Source organism: Myxocyprinus asiaticus, chromosome 2 (assembly GCF_019703515.2).
Source record: "Myxocyprinus asiaticus isolate MX2 ecotype Aquarium Trade chromosome 2, UBuf_Myxa_2, whole genome shotgun sequence".
Classification (NCBI taxonomy): domain Eukaryota; kingdom Metazoa; phylum Chordata; class Actinopteri; order Cypriniformes; family Catostomidae; genus Myxocyprinus; species Myxocyprinus asiaticus.
The window spans coordinates 57,826,104-57,846,080 of NC_059345.1; the positions used below are offsets into that span (position 1 = coordinate 57,826,104).

Below are 19,977 nucleotides of genomic sequence, written 5' to 3' on the forward strand. Positions count from 1 at the left end.
AGTTATCAGTGAGATGGCAAGGAGAGAGCAGGTCAGTTAAGAGCAGAGAGCCAATCATAAAAGTGGGTGTTTACTGACAAGTCTTAAAGGAGAAGCAGCACGCAGATATGGCAGAAGTAGTAGGAGTAGTATGGGTAGTATACCACTCCGAACTCACCCCAAGTGTTTCTGACAGAGGGTCAGAGTGAGGGTGGAAAATTATCATGTTTTAAAAATATATGACTAATATTTTACTAATATTAAAGGCATGTCGTGAGTATTAGCTGGCTAGTGGCTAACAAGACAGCACTGACAATGCAATACAGCTATCGACTGAAAACAACAGCAACTCCAGCATCAACATCATTGCTGTTTATTTATGTATTATTTAGTTAAAGAGCCCATATTATGCTAATTTACAGGTTCATGATTTTATTTTGGGAGTGTACTAGAATAGGTTTACATGCTTTAATGTTCAAAAAAAATTACTGTTTGTAAAAATAAACCCATCTCCACACTTGATCACTGTTCATGATAGTAAGAATGACAAACAGTCTGCATAATTCTACACAGTTGTAGGTAAAAGTGGGCTGCAGCTGATTAGCGAAACTGTTTCAACACAATAACATTAGCTAGCATGTTAGCAGAGGCTAACAGCTGTGCACTGGGTGTTCACCATAGCTACAACACAAAACTCTGCATTTGAACTCTCGGTAGCAGATAAATCCGCAAATAATCAAGCATACTTATAGGTTGTGATCCTGAAGCGCCAGATTGTCCCAACAAAGTGTGAACTGTGTGATCTTTCAGGACTAACCATCTTGAAAATTCGGCATTGGTTGTGGTTGTACTGCTAAATAATTCAAATACATTTTAACTACTGATTCTTCAATTCGTCTGACTTTGGAAGTCCAAACAAAGAGGTTTTGCTTTCGCAGTGAAGAAAACAGCATCTTCTTGACATGGCAACAACACTTACCCAACTCATCCTGGCCTCTGCTATAACTACGTTTGTTTGAGAGTGGGCCAAAGTAGCCCTTAGGCGGGCATTAGGCAAATGTGTGACATAGTGATGTAGATACTTTACGGAAGAAATGGCTGGCCTACAATCCATTCGTTTCCTGTAGTTCTTGAGCAGTGTTGTCTGTGGGAGAGAATAACTCCCTTTTGCGTGGACTTTGTGCTTTGCAGACCTTTTACATGCACAGACAGCTATATTACACACTAAAGGAAAGGTAAAATCCTAAAAAGCATAATAGGGCCTCTTTAAACATGTTTTCATGATCCATAGCGCTGTCACAGTCAAGAAAGTGTTTCTTCCCTTTGTGATGTTTATTGGCATTTTGCAGTCCAGGTTATGGTGCAATACAGCCACCTACTGAGCTGGTGTGTGAAGCGTCACAAGAAAGTCTTTCAGCGGAGTCAAACATCTGCTGAAAATTGGCGAAATTTTTTAAAAAGAGGTCACACACCTTATGTAGGATTAAATCCTAAGTGGTGTATACTTCTTGAACTTAAAATTAAAAGGTAGCATACCCTATGGAGTTTACTTTTATATTCTTGAGGTCTAAGAACCATGTGAAATGCATTTATATATTGGATAAATATCGATATTGTACGATATGAAAATAAATAATGTGATAATATTTTTGGCCATATCGCCCAGCCCTAGAAGTTTGTTAAAATTGCACTTTAGTCTTTCAGATGGGCATATAGAGGTATTTAAAAGAACTTCCCTCCTTTTTTTTTTTTTTTTTTTTTTTTAAAAAGGGTCTGTTTGAAAAAGTATGATATTTTTATTCTTGGCTCCTTAGTTGTTGTATTTACTCTGGACTCTCTAATAGTTCACCAGTTAAACATCTGATCCAGGCTTTGCCAAGTCAAAGCTAATGAGCTTAAAATAGCTTGTTGTGCATTGCACAGAAAGGAGAAAGCAAGTACTCCCCCGTGTACTGGTGAATAAAAGTTAATGCTGTAATGCCGTTAGAAGATGCAGTACATTGCAGCAACCTTCCTGAACTGTTTGGTTTCATCTAACCCTTGATAATAGTCTATTTGTGTAGACAGCTTGTTTATTTTTAGGGGTGGTTGATAGTTTTGCGTGTTCGCTTTATTAAGGACATTTATCAGTTTTCTATAGCTCTTTGCGATATGCATGTAAGGGAACACTGGGATAATTATTAATAACACAACAATTAAAAAATATCACTGATAGAACTCATAAATGTGCCCTGTGTGAACTAAGTCTACCTTTTGTAATCTCTTTTCAGTGATTCACTCTATTTTCCACTGTCACGTAATTTCTTTGAATTATCTTCATTCAGCAAATATGAAATATTGATGTGATTATGTGATTTCATTAACATATCATGTTATTAACCCTTGAAGATCCCAGTTATGTTCCAGAAAATATGGCCATGCTTAATTTTTACTCTAAATAGAGCCATCAATTATAATTTAAATAATCCGTTTATGGGAATGTTTTAATAGTATTTCTGGGTGTCTTTTATAATAGACATTGGTTCTGAATTATGCCACCATATTTTTTTTTTTTAGCCTTGCCACCATGCTTTATTTCCAAGAAAGATTTTTTAAATATTTAAAATGTAACAATATGTGATATGACAGTTATAGTTTGACTTTTAATATTTTGGCACTCATAGCACCAGGAATGTATGCAGGGTCTGAAAGGGTTAATTTGATTTCATTTTTTAATCCACTGACAGCCATAGTGGAAATATTAGTATTTTAATATCCTCACAGCATTTTTGGATTTCTATTGCCAATTTTTTACTCTGAGGGTCTTGTTGGACCAGCGAACCTCAATTATTCCTTTAAGTCTGAATAAAGCTGACGAATATGGAGGATGGGTGAAGATCGACCTCTTTATACTCTAAATGAAGTCTGGACGCGAACGTGAAAGGATATTGATGGCCATTCGACCGCTGCTGTAAATCTAGCAGGGTGGGGGGATGCCTGGGTTATCAGTCACAGTCAGGGGTTGCCAGATTGAGCCCCCAGCCGTCCATCATGCTTTGACCATGAGCGCCACAGCCCTGACTGAGCAAATAGAGTCAATCAAGCAACCCCTGACAAGGCATGCAAAACCTCAGAACCAAAAGCCACACATAAAAGACAGCCGGCTCAATGATGGTTTGGCAGGGGTTTCTAGTGTTGTTAATGAAAGCATAACCCACGTTGGGTCTCATAATGGAGAATATTGCAAAAAGCCGAAGGGGTAATGGACACTGTCTCTGGCAACCTGATGAGCTCATTCTCAGTATTTATTAAAACGCAGAGGGTTCCTTCGTCAATAGCACTGTCTAAATAAGAAATGCCTCAGATTCATTGCTTTGATCATTTTTGTGGCTGTTGCCAGATGTAGGATATTGAAGCGAGCCGTGGGAGAACCTGATCCTAATGTCAGAGAGATATGATGCTATGGTTCATGATTTTGATACCATATGCTTTTTGAATTATTTAATAGCATGGGCCATGTTACCATGACAACATATCAGCGAGTATCTTCGTTAAAACATTTCTGTCCTGTAAAGGCAAAATGCTGTAACTACACATTTTGTCAAAATTGAGTTATGACCAAAATCAGGTCTCTTACACTTAGGGCTGAAATGATTAGTCAACGTTTTCTGCAACGTCAACAATAAAAAATTGTCAACAAAAATTTTAGTTGTCGAAAATTCGTCTTATGTCATTTAACATAACATAAGATCATATGAAACTCTAATGATGGCACGAGAGGAGGACTGCAGCTCGCGCCTGATTGAGGAGAGGAAGAAAACACAGCTCACAGTCCAGATGTACTCTAAACTTTCCAAACAGCTTCAGGTGATGTAGACGCAAAGTATGAGGGAATTATACAAAAATACCAAATAAGTAAATATGTGTTATAGCTTTATTAAAGTTCAAATAATAAGGAAGCAGGTCATGTAAATAACTACAAACTCCGAAACTGGCATTTACTTTAGCAGCTATACTGCAGAACAAAAAAATGTTATCTGAGAATATTGAATATAATATTAAAAATACAAATATTTTTAAATATCTACAAATCTTAAAGAAAAAAATAAAAGATGCATTCACTTGAGAAGCAGTGTATAAGATGTTTAGACATGCTTTTGGAGAATAGATCTTGAATATAAGTATATTTTGTCTTTACTGTACTCGCAGAAGTATAACCAAGTGAGAAAAATATACTTACAGTATGTACAAAATACAGTTATATTTAAGATACATTCTCTTAAAGCAAGCCTAAATATCTTATATGTTGCTTCTCAAGTAAATGTATCTTGTTTTAAGGATTTTTAGACTATTTTAAATTGAAAACAAGGCAAAAACACTTGATAACAAAAGGATTTTTTGCAGTGAATTTTTTTATTGAATTAAACTTAATAAAAAAAATATGTTTTCCTTTAATTCAGTGAATGTCATTTAGAGGTATTTTTAAAAGATGATGTTCTCTTTATTGTTAGCAAGCACGTTTAATACAACCTTTTAAGTCAGGGCACAAACTGAATAGTCGGTTAAGAGCTAATGATTAATCATTGCAATAATCGCCCGAATAATCATTCTAATTATCATTAGATTAGTCAATTATCAAAATAATCGTTAGTTGCAACCCTATTTACACTACTATCTGTCCTGTGGCAGTCGGGTTTGGCTCAAGTATGCCCAGATTCAGAGAAAACAGTGCAGAAATTGCAGTAACTACAAATTCCAACCTAAAACCAAGGAACTTTCAGGCCATTTTTCTAAGTTACAATGTTGGTGTAGTAACTGCGTTTGTAGGGCAGTATTGTGCTTACTTGTTGGTGTCATGGGTCCCTGGGAAAGCCTGGGCTTCCTGTGTGGGCCTGGAAGGTTTTGGCAGTGCAGGGTCAGTTATGGCCAATGAGTGCGCTGGAATGAAGTGAAGGATGAAGTGACGATGCCAGATGGAAGAGAGGATAATTTTCCTCAGCGTGGCTGTGGACCTCACGTGGCTCTTCTAAACACCAAAGAATTCCCCTGGGAATAGTTAATAAACTAATGAAATTAGGTTCCTAATTCCCTGGAAATGTCATCATGAATGAAACATGACAATCAGTAACAAGTGCTATTTATCTGTGTATTTACATTTCTAGAAAACTGCTTGCCAAGTTAATTAATCTTTTTGAAAAATAAACTTAATTCTTAAAAGTCATGGAAAGCAAAGGAAAATTCTGTAGTGTATATCACTTTTTTCCTTTTTTTTTATTTTTTTATGCTTGACTCATATTTCATTGGTTAGAAATGGCTCTTTGTGAGTGCAATCTCTGAAAAATAATTTAAAAAATCCTGGTAGTTCTCTGTCCATCTTTCACATTCTGTGTCCAAGCAGATCCTTTTGAAACAATAATTTATGATCAATTGGTCCAACAGATTGTCCTTCATACACAGAATGGGCCCCACAAGAAGTCATTTAGAAAGTAGAAAGTATGTTAAGTGTGCACAACTGCATGTGGAACTGCATGTGTCATTTCCTGACTTTTTCTAATTCCTTGTAAACATTTTTAATGAAACCCTTAATTAGATAGGTGTATTGTTTGGAGATAAGTTATGAGTTTCTCCCTCTTGACAGGCAGAACTTCTGTGCTGTTGTTGTGGGTGGATTTTAAGGGCAGCATTTATTATGTGGACCATCACCTAATTATAGACTGCTGAAAGATAATATTTCATCTAATTATCAAGATGTTGTCATTTTAGATTACACATAACCCAGTGAGATGTATGGTTAGTAGACGGTGAGTGACATCGTGTTTATGTTCATCGTATCTTAGGATCTTTTACATCTGGCATTTGACATGTGAGTGACACTTGCTAGTTTTGCACTCCATGTTTAATGACTTGCTATTCTCAAACTACTAAGATGATGAGACGGGAAAGTCCCCCTCCAACAGCTGTAGTGCATGGTGTCGTTTTTCAGCAGATCTAGGGCACTCGCACATGGGTCACCACGGTGACGCTGACAGATAGATGATCATAGGGAGAAAGCAACCACCAGGCAGATTGAAACTTAAGTTTTCATGAAAATACATGATAGATACTTAAAATAGAAGTAAAAATTACAGTTTTATTGGAAATGACCTTGATACTTACCTTTTAATGTTCTTTGTTTTCTTCAAACATTCATCTGAATCATGTACTTCAGTAGCTGGGTTTCCATCAAAATGTTTCACATTTTTAATGCACATTGCTGAAAATTCGACTAAAGAAAATGCGAAACGTTGCATGTTTCCATGAACTGTAAATGCGCATTATCTTGAGGGAGCCTGCCTTTTTGTCATGGAGCAGCTGAACAACCTCTTTGCTTCGGGAAGAGTTGTATTTGCTCTAATAAAGAAATTGTTCCTTATGTTATTAAACGCTGCCAGGAGATGTTGCAGAATAAGTGCAATAGCACACATAATGAGGGCTCAAATGGCTATTCCCATTCGCCGACAGCCTCCATATACCTGGGAGCGCCCGCGCTCAAATCAGTTCTGGTATATTCTGAGGACCCACTTTAACGTCGATCTGTGGGTGAAGCACTTTCGACTAACCAGTGCTACGTTTGAAGAATTGTGTGCCATGGTTGGGCCTTTCGTTGAGCAAGTCAACAAGCCTGTACCATCCGACAAGCAAATTGCCATCGCGCTTTACAAATGGTCATGACACATCATCATTCATGCGAATAAGCCGTTTCCATCACTTTAATGCGAATCTCTAGAAAATCCACCTCCTCCTAGCGCATTACATTTTATGTGAATTTTGAGAGCTTATTTTCATATCAGTCGTTGAAAATGTGCATTAAAATTAGTTGGATGGAAACAGAGCTACTGACACTTTTTTATTATTATTTGTTAAACAAGTACACTAGCTTCAGAAAAAATATTAGGGGCAAAATTGTTTGGTGTGGTGAAAATGATGCCACAGCTATGAGGCAGTCATCACATTTTTTTTTTATAGAAATCATTTTAACACAATAAACGTTGAAATGGTTTATGTTTATTTCACTCTTTGTTTAGATTATTTAAGCAATAAGGCATGAGAGGCCATGCTATATTGTGAATATAGTCACGTCTGAAGTGCGTTATTAGGCACGACGTAAAGCTGTATAGTTAGCAGTGACTATATTCACAGTATAGCATAGTCTCGAGTGCCTTATTGCTTTTATTAAACAGTCACCTCATAGTAAACATATTAATGACACAAATTTTCATTAAAATGTAAATTTTGTAAGTAAAATCATTAAATGCCATCCTTCTGCCAGATAATATTATTATCTTAATGTTGAAAGTCTGGGACAAGGCTAAAACAGTAAAATCTATACATAAAAGGCATTTGTAAAGTACAAAAACTCAAACTTTGCAACTCTGTTGTAATGAGACATTCTTATAACAACAAGAAAAAAGTTGAAATCTTTTTTGTTTATTAAAAAAACAACCATTGTGACATAAAAGTGCCCTAAGTTGCATAAACACCTATGTAGGTGTTTGTGGCAGACTCTGCCTTCCCTACCAAGGAGGAAGCGGGAAACGGAGTGAACAATCAACAGAACTTTAATTTCAAACTCAAATTTAAACAGTACATCGAAACATAGATGCACACAGACAGACATGTGCCCCTCTCTCTCTCTCTCTCTCTCTCTCTCTCTCTCTCTCTCTCTCTCTCAAACTGACATCTCCGGCTTGTCCATCTCCCCCTTCTGGCTGATTAGGACAATTCAGCGCCAGGCATGCATCCTCACGGCCCGGCCACGCCCTCCTCCTCGTCACAGTGTTGTTGAAGATTTGTAATAGCTCTGACTTTGAGACAGTGTGGATAAATGTTGGACAGTTGTAGTAAGGAAGCAGTTTTCTTATGACTCTCTCTAATACGGCTGATGGACTCTGAGAGAATACCAACAATTTTAACAGATGGCTTGGTGTATGTGCGTGCATCTGTGACCGTGTTCTGATGTAAAGTTTGACAGAATCTAGCTTCATCTTTCACACCTTCCCATGTTGTTTTCTCGTTTTTCTTTCTAGCTGCTGTGCTGAAATATGAGAATAATGTCATGAACATCCGGCAGTTTAACTGCTCTCCTCATCCCTACTGGCTGCCTAACTTCATGGACGTCTTCACTTGGTCTTTGCCCTTTGTTGGAGAGAAAGGTAAACCATTTACCCCACTACTGTCAACAGTTTGTATACTAAGCTGGGTCAATGTATCTTGTATTCATTATGTTACAGTATTATCACTACATGACATTCCCACCTGGCACTTAGATACATTCCTTTTATAAACAGCAACACCAATCATAGCAGACACTTGGCATCTAAAAAGCATTAAAATAACACACACACAAGCATTTCACCATTCATTTGCAAACTCTCTTACTCTTCTAGTCACTGAGATGCTGGTGAATGTTTTGAGCATCTGCTCCAACGATGAGCTGACCACTGATGAAGAGATGGATGGTAAGGAATTCCAGGAGTTCTCAAACACACACACAGCATCCAATTTTTCTGTAGCAGAACAAAAGGTTTCAAACATGTCGTGTGAGTAAAGTGTGTATTTGGTTCACAAGGGGGCGCCCTCCAAATTTTTTTCCCACCAAATACAGGTGCATCTCAATAAATTAGAATGTTGTGGAAAAGTTCATTTATTTCAGTAATTCAACTCAAATTGTGAAACTCGTGTATTAATTCAATGCAGACAGACTGAAGTAGTTTAAGTCTTTGGTTCTTTTAATTGTGATGATTTTGGCTCACATTTAACAAAAACCCACCAATTCACTATCTCAAAAAATTAGAATATGGTGACATGCCAATCAGCTAATCAACTCAAAACACCTGCAAAGGTTTCCTGAGCCTTCAAAATGGTCTCTCAGTTTGGTTCACTAGGCTACACAATCATGGGGAAGACTGCTGATCTGACAGTTGTCTAGAAGACAATCATTGACACCCTTCACAAGGAGGGTAAGCCACAAACATTCATTGCCAAAGAAGCTGGCTGTTCACAGAGTGCTGTATCCAAGCATGTTAACAGAAAGTTGAGTGGAAGGAAAAAGTGTGGAAGAAAAAGATGCACAACCAACCGAGAGAACCACAGCTTTATGAGGATTGTCAAGCAAAATCACTTCATTTGGGTGAACTTCACAAGGAATGGACTGAGGCTGGGGTCAAGGCATCAAGAGCCACCACACACAGACGTGTCAAGGAATTTGGCTACAGTTGTCGTATTCCTCTTGTTAAGCCACTCCTGAACCACAGACAACGTCAGAGGCGTCTTACCTGGTCTAAGAACTTACCAGAAGAACTGGACTGTTGCCCAGTGGTCCAAAGTCCTCTTTTCAGATGAGAGCAAGTTTTGTATTTCATTTGGAAACCAAGGTCCTAGAGTCTGGAGGAAGGGTGGAGAAGCTCATAGCCCAAGTTGCTTGAAGTCCAGTGTTAAGTTTCCACAGTCTGTGATGATTTGGGGTGCAATGTCATCTGCTGGTGTTGGTCCATTGTGTTTTTTGAAAACCAAAGTCACTGCACCCGTTTACCAAGAAATTTTGGAGCACTTCATGCTTCCTTCTGCTGACCAGCTTTTTAAAGATGCTGATTTCATTTTCCAGCAGGATTTGGCACCTGCCCACACTGCCAAAAGCACCAAAAGTTGGTTAAATGACCATGGTGTTGGTGTGCTTGACTGGCCAGCAAACTCACCAGACCTGAACCCCATAGAGAATCTATGGGGTATTGTCAAGAGGAAAATGAGAAACAAGAGACCAAAAAATGCAGATGAGCTGAAGGCCACTGTCAAAGAAACCTGGGCTTCCATACCACCTCAGCAGTGCCACAAACTGATCACCTCCATGCCATGCCAAATTGAGGCAGTAATTAAAGCAAAAGGAGCCCCTACCAAGTATTGAGTACATATACAGTAAATGAACATACTTTCCAGAAGGCCAACAATTCACTAAAAATGTTTTTTTATTGGCCTTATGATGTATTCTAATTTGTTGAGATAGTGAATTGGTGGGTTTTTGTTAAATGTGAGCCAAAATCATCACAATTAAAAGAACCAAAGACTTAAACTACTTCAGTCTGTGTGCATTGAATTTATTTAATATACGAGTTTCACAATTTGAGTTGAATTACTGAAATAAATGAACTTTTCCATGACATTCTAATTTATTGAGATGCACCTGTACATCCAGAATATTATCTTTTGCCCTCGAGTTATCTAGATGCAGTACCACAGCTCAAGCAAGACCTACTCTGAGGTAGACCAACATTCAGTTCATTAGACCTGATCTTTATTCTTTAACTATCAAGGTGGTTAAAGCCTATTGGTTAAGGAATGTGTTGTTGAGGAAAACATGTAATAAAAGGTCAATGCGGTCACATTTCCCCTGCAATTAGTTACTTTGCTTAGAAAGCAGTCTGTATCTAACTGATGTTAAAAAGCTATATCAACGTAATGTAGGCACTGTATTAGATTCACCTGTGCACATCAACAGGAAATGACATCATTTTGCCATATGGAGTCTTGCCATATGGAGCGCCTTCCCCTTCCTGACAGCTTTTATGTCAAGTTTTATTTTAAGGTGTATGCCAGATGAGAAACAATAGGACAGATGGTTTAAACAGGAACAGAGTATGATAATATGGTTAGTGTTTATTGTACACCAGGTATTGTACATTGTAAACACGAACATGCAAAGACTTTTTTTTTATTGAATTGAAATAAGAATTTGTTTAGTGCCGCTTGCTAAGACTCGCTGTTACTATTGCTTTTACTTTTTCTAAACCCATAACCCTAAGTATTCAACTTTGGCACCTAACCCTTTGTGTTACGGACATGAATGATTTCTTAAATCAAGCACCTTTTTGAGGAGAGGTTTGCGATTATTAATAATGTAGTTTTATTTTGATTTTATTATCTCACACATAAAATATATATAGCTATGGTGGCTTGCAGGACAAAAAAGCAATTGCCATTCCTGATGACAAATCAATGTGACCTAGAAAACTTCAAGGATCCAGGCTTTGGTTGAGCTCATACTCATAAACAATAACATCTCATAATACTCTGATGCTTTCTCTATCTAAACTCTCACACTCTCTCATTCTGTCTGACAGTTATTTTAAAATCCATTGTTACTTTTTACATCATCTTTGTTTATTTTTCTCCTTATTTATTGTCTAATTACTCACTCTTCTTTCTCTCAAACATTTCCCTCTATATCCATTCCTTCTCGAAGATTGTTTCTGTCGCTTCATCTAATGATCTCATCTTTTTCTTTTTCAGAGTTCTGTAAAGCATTTCCTCTCTTTTCTTTGTTTGACGGGTGTGGTTTTTGCCGCTACTCTTTCTCTATCTCTCCGCCCTGCTTTTTCTGTCATTCCTCAGCCATCCACTGATCATTCTTCTGTTCTGTTTCTGTTTCTTCTGGGGTGTTTCTTGAGAAGGACAGCTAATATATGGGCCCAAGAAAGGTACAGCCTCCCACAAGCCAATGAGGTGTACAGCCATGCCTCTTGCTTGACCTTTTCCCAATGAGTTGATTGAGCTAACACCAAAGATTGACTAATGAATTGACTTATAATATCTGTAAATACTAATTCTTACACCCTGTCTACACCAGTGTGTTTCAACGGCTTGAGGCTGTCTACAGTGGATGCGTCGAAACAAACATTCTAACCATTTCTTTGTCTTGTTGGTAGGATTAGTGCTAGCACTTGCAGCGAAAAATGCCCGTTTACTGTTGGTGCGATGCGACTTACGCATCCAATGTAGACAGCTTCATTGATTATAATGGGAGCGATTTACTTTTGTCGCGCTGCTCCGTTCGCATCTGGTGTAGACAGGGTGTTATGTTAAATGCACCCTAGTCACTGGAATATAATACATTTTTGATATTGGAAAACAGTTTGAAGGCCACTGCTTGTTGTGTGTAAATTGCTTGACTGTTTGAAAACACACCTTGAGTATTCACAGTTTAAATTTCATTTGCTGAGTGGACGAAGAGGCCATCTTATTGCAGGCAGACTGCTTACATTGTTCTGATCTGGTCAGTTCAGAACACAACCTATAGAATCTGAGAATTTGTAGCTCATATAAATTGTATTTAGAACCTCAGAAGTGCCTTCAGCCTTTGTTTATGTTCTATATTCTGTCTCTCACATTATCATCCTCCCCTCCAGTTTTAAGCCATGTTTTGCATTAGATTACAAAATATCAAGCCAAGTGTCAGTCATTTTGGAAAAAGATTTCAAGCAAAGCATTTCACAAAAATACTTTTTTTAGGTTTAAAATGATAAAACAGTAGATCTACTTTTCAAAATGTAAACAAAATGTATTTGGACACTTTTTGCTTGTCAAACTTAGTGGAATGTGTTCATATTCACGGTTGGGCAGAATACTTAACGAAAGTATTCTGGGCTGAATACTAAATACTCTCTCTTAAATATATTCAGTTATGTATTTCGATACATCACATAAAAAAGTAACGTATTTAGGATACCAGAACACTTTTAGAATACATATTTATAAAGAACATATTTAAAATCAGCAGTAAAATCTGACAACAATAGTATCATAAATTGTGCTTCTTTAGTTCAGATCATGCTAAAAAAAAAAAGGCTTTTTTCAGACTGGTTCAGCTAATGCGCGTTCTCGAGTTGATTGACAGGCGATGTCTGTATCTAAAGATGATGGTCTTTTTTACCTGTAAGGCAGGCATTTCAGTTTCTCCTATTCAATTTAATACCAGTGGTCCGTCTCTTCTAAACTGTCTCTGTATATACATAACATGGGCAAAAGTCCTGCAGATTATTTATTTCTTTTCTTTATTTAGTTATTTTGTGTTTGTTTGTTTGTTTGTATGCAGACCTATAAATTGTAGTGTAGAGTAGGTTCGGTTTAAATGTTGTTTGTTTGCTTTTGTGTCTTTTATATAATCTCCTGATTATTTTTGTTTTTCTACTGCACCCCAAGCCGCTGATTTCAGCGTGTGCCGGGCGGCAAAAATAGGAAACAAAGTATCATATGCTAGAATTTCATATTTGTGTCAAAATGTGACTGTATTAATTCTGGGGCACAGCTGACATCATGCTGATTAAGACAACAACATTCCGGTGCGGTTGCCAGATATTCAATCCCAGAATCATTATACATGACTAAGTGTTTTCATTGTCTAGTGTCTACCATCAAACATTTTGGTGACCGCGGTCCATTTTTAAAGTATCCAAAAAACCACAACCCACGATGCTATAATTTTAACCCGCGATTATGTTATCAAATTTGCCCAGTTTGGCATGAAACCCTGGCAACACTGCTCACGCGTTGCAGCTGCTCTGGGGAAGAAAGAGCGAGAGAATAAGTGCACAGCGCTCATCTGCACTGTTCAGAAAAACAAAGCTTCTCACTTGATTGACAAGAATTTTTTTTATTCTGCCTTATTTTGTGGTTATTATGAGAGAAGTTTTCCAAAAATTTATTCTGAATGCTTGTAAACATAGCAGGGGCTGAATACAGTTACTTTAATTTTCTACTCTGAATATGTAACGCTGATATATTTATTCCGTTACAACCCAACCCTGTCCATATTTATTGTGATGAACAACACCAGTGGTTGCGCTGGTGAAATGACCAGGGGAGCAGTTGGTTAAAAGTAATACTAATATAGCTAGTTCTGAAGAGAAAAAAAAAGCCATTTGTTTAAATATTTTGTGATCTATTCAATTAAATTTAAATGTATGTTACTTATGCTTATGATTGTGCCCCACTGTAACCTCGATTTTTGCTTTTTTTTTAAAGAAAAGAAGGGGTAAGTCAAAATTATTTTGGGGGGAAATTAATATTAGGCCACACATGCTGTCGATTGAGCTTACCTTGTATTGAACCCGGGATATTCCTTTAATTAAAACCAACAAGGTTCTTCTCTTTAGCATTTGTTTAGCATTCTACTATAATTAACTTCACCATATCCATGAATGTAAGGATCAGTAGCAGGCTAAGTGAATGCTTAGCATGCATTTCAGTCCTGAGGTCTGGAGGTGTGGGCCACTGTGAGGAACTTCTGTACTGATCCACCCTTAGTGTGCTGAGACAGCAAGTCCTGTCCAGCTGAGCTTCCCCAACAGCCAACAGTCTGGATAATTATACTTTTATTAAGTGTTCGGACAATGTAGTAATTTGTCTTTTTGGCCATTAAAGTCGGAATGTAATTATGGCTGGCAATGGTTTGAAGTTGTGAGGTTTGGAGATGAATTGGCTGGTTGCGTTTTAATGAAGTGGCTCGTCAGGCATGTTTGTAGAGGTTGTTTTCATTTGTATGCTATGACGTAACAATGACACCCAAATTTATGTGTGCATGTTTGTGTTACACAGGTGCCACAGCATCTGCACGCAAGGAGGTGATCCGAAATAAGATCCGTGCCATTGGAAAGATGGCTCGAGTTTTCTCGGTTCTTCGGTAAGATGACTTTTTGTGTACACAGTTTGGTTCAAGAGTACATATGAAAAATTTGGGCTTCAAAATCGTATTTTAAAACTGGAAATGCTCTTAGGATTTAAAAATAAATAAATACAGAAACATTATGATGTAAAATGAATAAGAATATTTGTAATCAAAACTTCTTTTTATGAAAGGTCATATTTCCTTGCTTTCATTGAAGCACACATGATGCTCTTTGGAATATTTTTAAATCATGCTGGGCTAACATGGATCATCAGGTTTTAAATAAACTTGTGGAGTCCATGCCAGCTCATGTGCATGCTGTCATTAAAGTAAAAGGTGGAAATTCATGTACATTTTTCGTTTCAATTTTTTTTTTTTTTTTTTACTAAGTGTTTATATTGGTATATAATGCCATGGCTCTGTTATAGAGAGGAAAGTGAGAGCGTTTTAACACTGAAGGGTCTCACTCCAACCGGCATGCTGCCTAGTGGAGTTCTGTCTGGAGGCAAGGAAAAACTACAGAATGGTAAGACACACACACACACACACACACACACACACACACACAATTTTTTTGTATAGTATTTGGCAGCACAAATGTTTTTCTTTAAACTTTCTTTCCACATCAGAGCTCTTTATATGACTTTCAATTTCAAACCTATTAAACACATATATATGTACACATACTGTAGATTTGATATTGTTTTATATTTTCTTTATGAATGCACTCTGCACCCCCTGGTGTTTGTGTTATGAAACTGAAATATTCTTTCCTCTTTGCTTCCCTTCCCTTGGCCTCTCTCTCGCTCTCTCTCTCTCTCTCTCTCTCTCTCTCTCTCTCTCTCTCTGTCTTTCCAATTTTTAAAAAAAAATTGTCTCTTTTTCATTCTGCTGTCTTCCTAGAAACTGCAGGTATAATCAGTTGTGCAAGTATAATTCAGATCATTTGTTCTTAAGAAGTATAGAGTTTCACTCTATGGCACCATGTTTATTCAGTGGAGCCCCAAGTGAAAGTACACAAATGCTTTTGTACAAGATACAGTCATAATCGAAAGAACATGTTCTCTGTATATTTTCAACTCAGATTCACTGTGTCCAGATTTAAATGCATACAATACATGTTTTCGGCTCACTAGAATGTTGAAAATTATGCAGCAAAGATACAAAAGGACATAAGGCAATTAGTACATTTACATTTATTGATTTATTTTATATTAATCAAAATATTAAAATTAAAAGACCCCATGAACTAGTGTGATGAAACATTAAATTGGGGTTATCAAATGGCTTATCTTTTTTTATTTTATTTTTATTGCCAGTAACTTTTAATTTATGCCACAGCAAAACCATGATTTGCCATTTCTCGCTGGTGGCAGGGGGTATAAGAGGGAGGGGAAATTTTTTTAGAAATCACTTTATTGGACAAGCATTTCTATATGCCCTTGTGAAGAAGATGAGTCATCAATATTTTTTGTCCATTTATGTGGACAAGAAAGACTGTGTACATGTCTGCTAAATGTTAATTTTGTCAATTTTTGGAATACACCAGCATATAAATGGCTTCAAAGCTAACAGTCTCAAAACCACAAACCTCATGGGGTCTTTAAGGTTATTATAATCCAATTTTACATATGATAGCAGTATCATGATGCTGGACATATTGAATTTGATGACAAAAAGAGAAGAATGTTCTTAAAACACACAACATACATGCATTTTTAGATGCAATTTTCTCATCATTACAAAAATAGAAAAGTCATTTTAGCACATTGTGAAGTGATCTTTCATTTTAGGCATACATTAAATCAGTAAAGTCATGCTTCTTTACACAAAATACAGAGAACGGACAAGCTGTGAATGACAGAGGATAATTGAATAATTGATCTCTAGCTTGTCATTTACAAACCAAGGCAGAAATCAAACTTGCTCTCGTCTTACTGGCATGTTCTTGCGTCCATTAATCTGGTTAAAAGGGAAACTTGATTATATAATTTCAGTGCTTTTGACTTTTCTTTTAAATGTAGCTTCAGATTTTCAACTTAAAACTGTTGCCTTTATTCACAAATTACATAAACTTAATGCGGAGTGGCCATTTTATATGTGGCGGGCAGAGTTGCGAACATGCCAGAGGCAGAGTGATGTCAGTGATGTTCTGCTACAGCATTGGTAGAATCACAGCAAATGCTCCGCCCTTGTGTCTACACGGACATCAGTGTGATTCTACTGCAATGTTGCGCTGTCCATCACCGCTGATGTCTTTTAGCTTTTAGCTTTAAATTGTGTGTGTGTTTGTGTGGCTGTTCTGTACTCGTTATGGTATATTCTTATAGTTTATACATTTATTATTATCCTATTGTATATGATTAATTTTGATGATTGCGGTAAGTTGAAGTTGGATTGCGGTAAGTTGAAAATCATCATACACAAAATAAGGATGGCAGTTTTCTAACTCTATTAGCAGGCACATCTTGGAAAGAAGTAAAAAAATATCTCAGAAAAAAATTGTTTGTTCCAAAAAGAGACAAGAAAAAAAATTATGCTCTATTTTATGGGTTACTATAAAAATAAAAAATAAAAAACTACTGAAATCATTTTTGCTGTATTCAGCCCAGCTTCGGGTCACTTGTTCGCTTTGCTTTGGTGGTCAATGATGTGAGAAATTTTTTTGATGAGTCTATAAAAGCTTGACTTGAACACATCTTTTCTATGAAGAATATGTTTTCAGTTTCTAAATTAAAAGTATTTTTTTTTTTAATGTAAAAAATGTTGAGGCTGTGTAACTGACCGGAGATAGTAAAAAAGAAACATTTACTGGTTACGACCGTAACCCTGGTTCCCTGAAAAGAGGGAATGAGACACTATGTCAGATGCTGATGCTATGAACACTCCTCCCAGGAGTGATGATCTCTGAAACCCTTTAGGATCACACACTTGAGACTCCGCCCCTGATGTGCACGTCATCACGGGCATATAAACCAGAGCACAGCCCCATTTCAACAGAATTTTTCGACTAAAGGGAGGAGAGTGATCTCTCTGTCTCTTTAACAGCAAGAAATCAAGTGTTTTGTGAGCATATGAAGCATCTTGTTCCCTCCTTTCAGGGAACCAGGGTTACAGTCATAACCAGTATGTTCCCTTTCAGGTTGGTCACTTCGACGCTGCGTTAGTAGCTGACGCTATGTAAAAATGTGTACTATTGCACTGTGCGACTGATTCACATGTACAAGGCAATGTCCACTAGCCATGTACATGTGTAGCACCCTCACAGTGCAGAGTATTTGCAATCCCTGCACCTCATCCGATTCAAATTGAGGAGGAAATCATGTAAGGTTACCATATGAACTCTGAAGGAAGTAGCCAAAACCTTGGGCACATAACCTTCCCTAAGCTTAAGAACAGATTTTGATGGGGGCCTGGGTAGCTCAGCGAGTATTGATGCTGACTACCACCCCTGGAATTGTGAGTTCGAATCCAGAGTGTGCTGATTGACTCCAGCCAGGTCTCCTAAGCAACCAAATTGGCCCGGTTGCTAGGGGTGTAGAGTCACATGGGGTAACCTCCTCATGGTCGTGAGTAGTGGTTCTCGCTCTCAGTGGGGTGCATAGTAAGTTGAGCGTGGATCGTGAAGAGTAGCATGAGCCTCCACATGCTGGGAGTTTCCGCAGTATCATGCACAGCGAGCCACATGATAAGATGCACGGATTGACATCTCAGAAGTGGAGGCATCTGAGACTTGTCCTCCGCCACCCGGATTGAGATGAGTAACCGCGCCACCATGAGGACCTACTAAGTAGTGGGAATTGGGCATTCCAAATTGGGGAGAAAAGTGGATAAAAATAACGGATTTTGATAAGCTGGCTCTGAATTCTAAACAAGAATCATTGACCGAAAGTGTCTGAAGATCCCCAACACATTTAACTGAAGCCAAAACAAGTAGCAGCATAGTCTTCAAAGAGAGTACACGCAAGCTTACTGCATCAAGTGACTTGAACGGGAACCCCGTAAGCACATTCAATACAACTGTCCAACCAAATTTTGTGTGGTCTCCGGTGTGGCAAACAGGTCCTCCTCAGCTTCCCCGAACACCTCCCAAATCCTCAGAACAGTCTGAGGGTAAAGTCTCCATTCCCCTTGGTGATCCCCTGATGTGAGCACAAGTCTACTCCGCAGTTCGGGTGACTGAGGACCTGTTCACCCAATTGACTTAGAGACCCAACAGCTCCAAATGTGCGAGCAACAGGTCCCTGTGCTTGCATGCTTGTGTGTCTGACTGCACTAAAAGCAACCAGTCCTCCAGTCAACCAGATGAGGGGCTGTATGCACATCTTTCAGGTCGATCGACACAAACCAGTCCAGAGGACCTATATGAGACAAAAGCTGTCTCTAAGTAACCATCTTTAATGGAGACTTCACCAGTGTCCGATTCAAGCTTCAGAATTCAAGCAAGTCCAGAATAAGCCTCAGTCCACCATCTGTTTTTGGCGACCAGACAATAGCGGCTGTAGAAGCCTTTCTGTTCATAGCACACTGGCACTGTATTGCTTCTTTGGTAGGTAGACTTCGTATCTCAGAGAGCAAGACTGGCTCGCTCCATCATGGCGGAGGACAAAACGCAGTTGAAGCGAGGCAGTCACCTTGCTAACTGAAGCATGTGGCCAAGTTCGTGCATAGTACCCAACTAGAGATGCTAATTTTTGTGCATATGTCTAAGCCTTAAGCATTTGAAATTAGGTCTGCAGCCTATATAGAAACATGTCAAACATTTGGCACAGAGCCAACAACAGTACAAACAAAAACAATGTTGTGAACATCTCGATCATGGCAATCGGCCGTGGGGAGAGTGAAGGGAAACTCTGCTGGGACACAGAAGAATAGTCTGGGTCTTCTTCAGAGCTGAAGTAAATATTCTGTGAGCTCTGGTCCTTTTGCATGGTACTCAAACCATCAGGAATGCCTGCCTTGCCCAGAAGGAGGCTTTCCACTGGACAAGGGCCGAAGAGCACAATTTTATGGTTAGGCCACGGCCGCTGGAGCCTAACTGCTGGCTCGGTATCCATTTTCTTGGGAGCTGTGCCCCAAGAGCTTGCACCAAAGAGCAACCTCGCCTCAACAAGATGTGCTTGTACACTTGCAATTGCTCTTTAGCTGCTTGGAACCACTCAGTGTCACAGTTCCTGTCTCTTTGTCAGTCTGGGTTTTGGTCTGACGGGACCGTGGCATCAGCCACCCATGTCTGTCTTTGTGTGAGTGTGCAGCCTCTGTTTTATTCCCTGCCGCACGCTCTTCTGTCTGTTGTGTTTCATGTCTGGAGTATGGTGTCTGGGTCCTGACTTCCTGTCTAGTTCGGTTCCAGTCTGTGTCAGGACCCGGATGTCCATACTCCTTGTCTGTCTGTTATTGACGTGGGTGTACTGTGCTTGTTTCATTTGGCTGCATGCACTCACGTCAATAACTTATGTCTGTCTTTGTGACTGTCTCTCGTGGCTGTGGGTGCGGCATCTTGAAAAACACTTCATTAAGCAAAAGGTTCTTTTATGTGATTT

The 19,977-nt window shown here is 38.4% G+C and overlaps 1 protein-coding gene across 4 annotated transcripts in view; it reads left to right on the top strand.

The window, feature by feature from the left end:
• The window catches only part of LOC127412439 (protein phosphatase 3 catalytic subunit alpha), a 164,286-nt gene that overhangs the window by 138,181 nt on the left and 6,128 nt on the right, over positions 1-19,977 (top strand). For 2 of the 4 annotated variants that reach the window (XM_051648790.1, XM_051648810.1), the window contains exons 9-13: positions 8,025-8,150; positions 8,385-8,456; positions 11,442-11,468; positions 14,365-14,449; positions 14,863-14,960. In XM_051648790.1, coding sequence (XP_051504750.1) covers positions 8,025-8,150; positions 8,385-8,456; positions 11,442-11,468; positions 14,365-14,449; positions 14,863-14,960 — 408 coding nt within the window. The remainder of the gene's footprint in view (positions 1-8,024; positions 8,151-8,384; positions 8,457-11,441; positions 11,469-14,364; positions 14,450-14,862; positions 14,961-19,977) is intronic. The other 2 variants (XM_051648801.1, XM_051648820.1) reach the window with 1 other exon arrangement.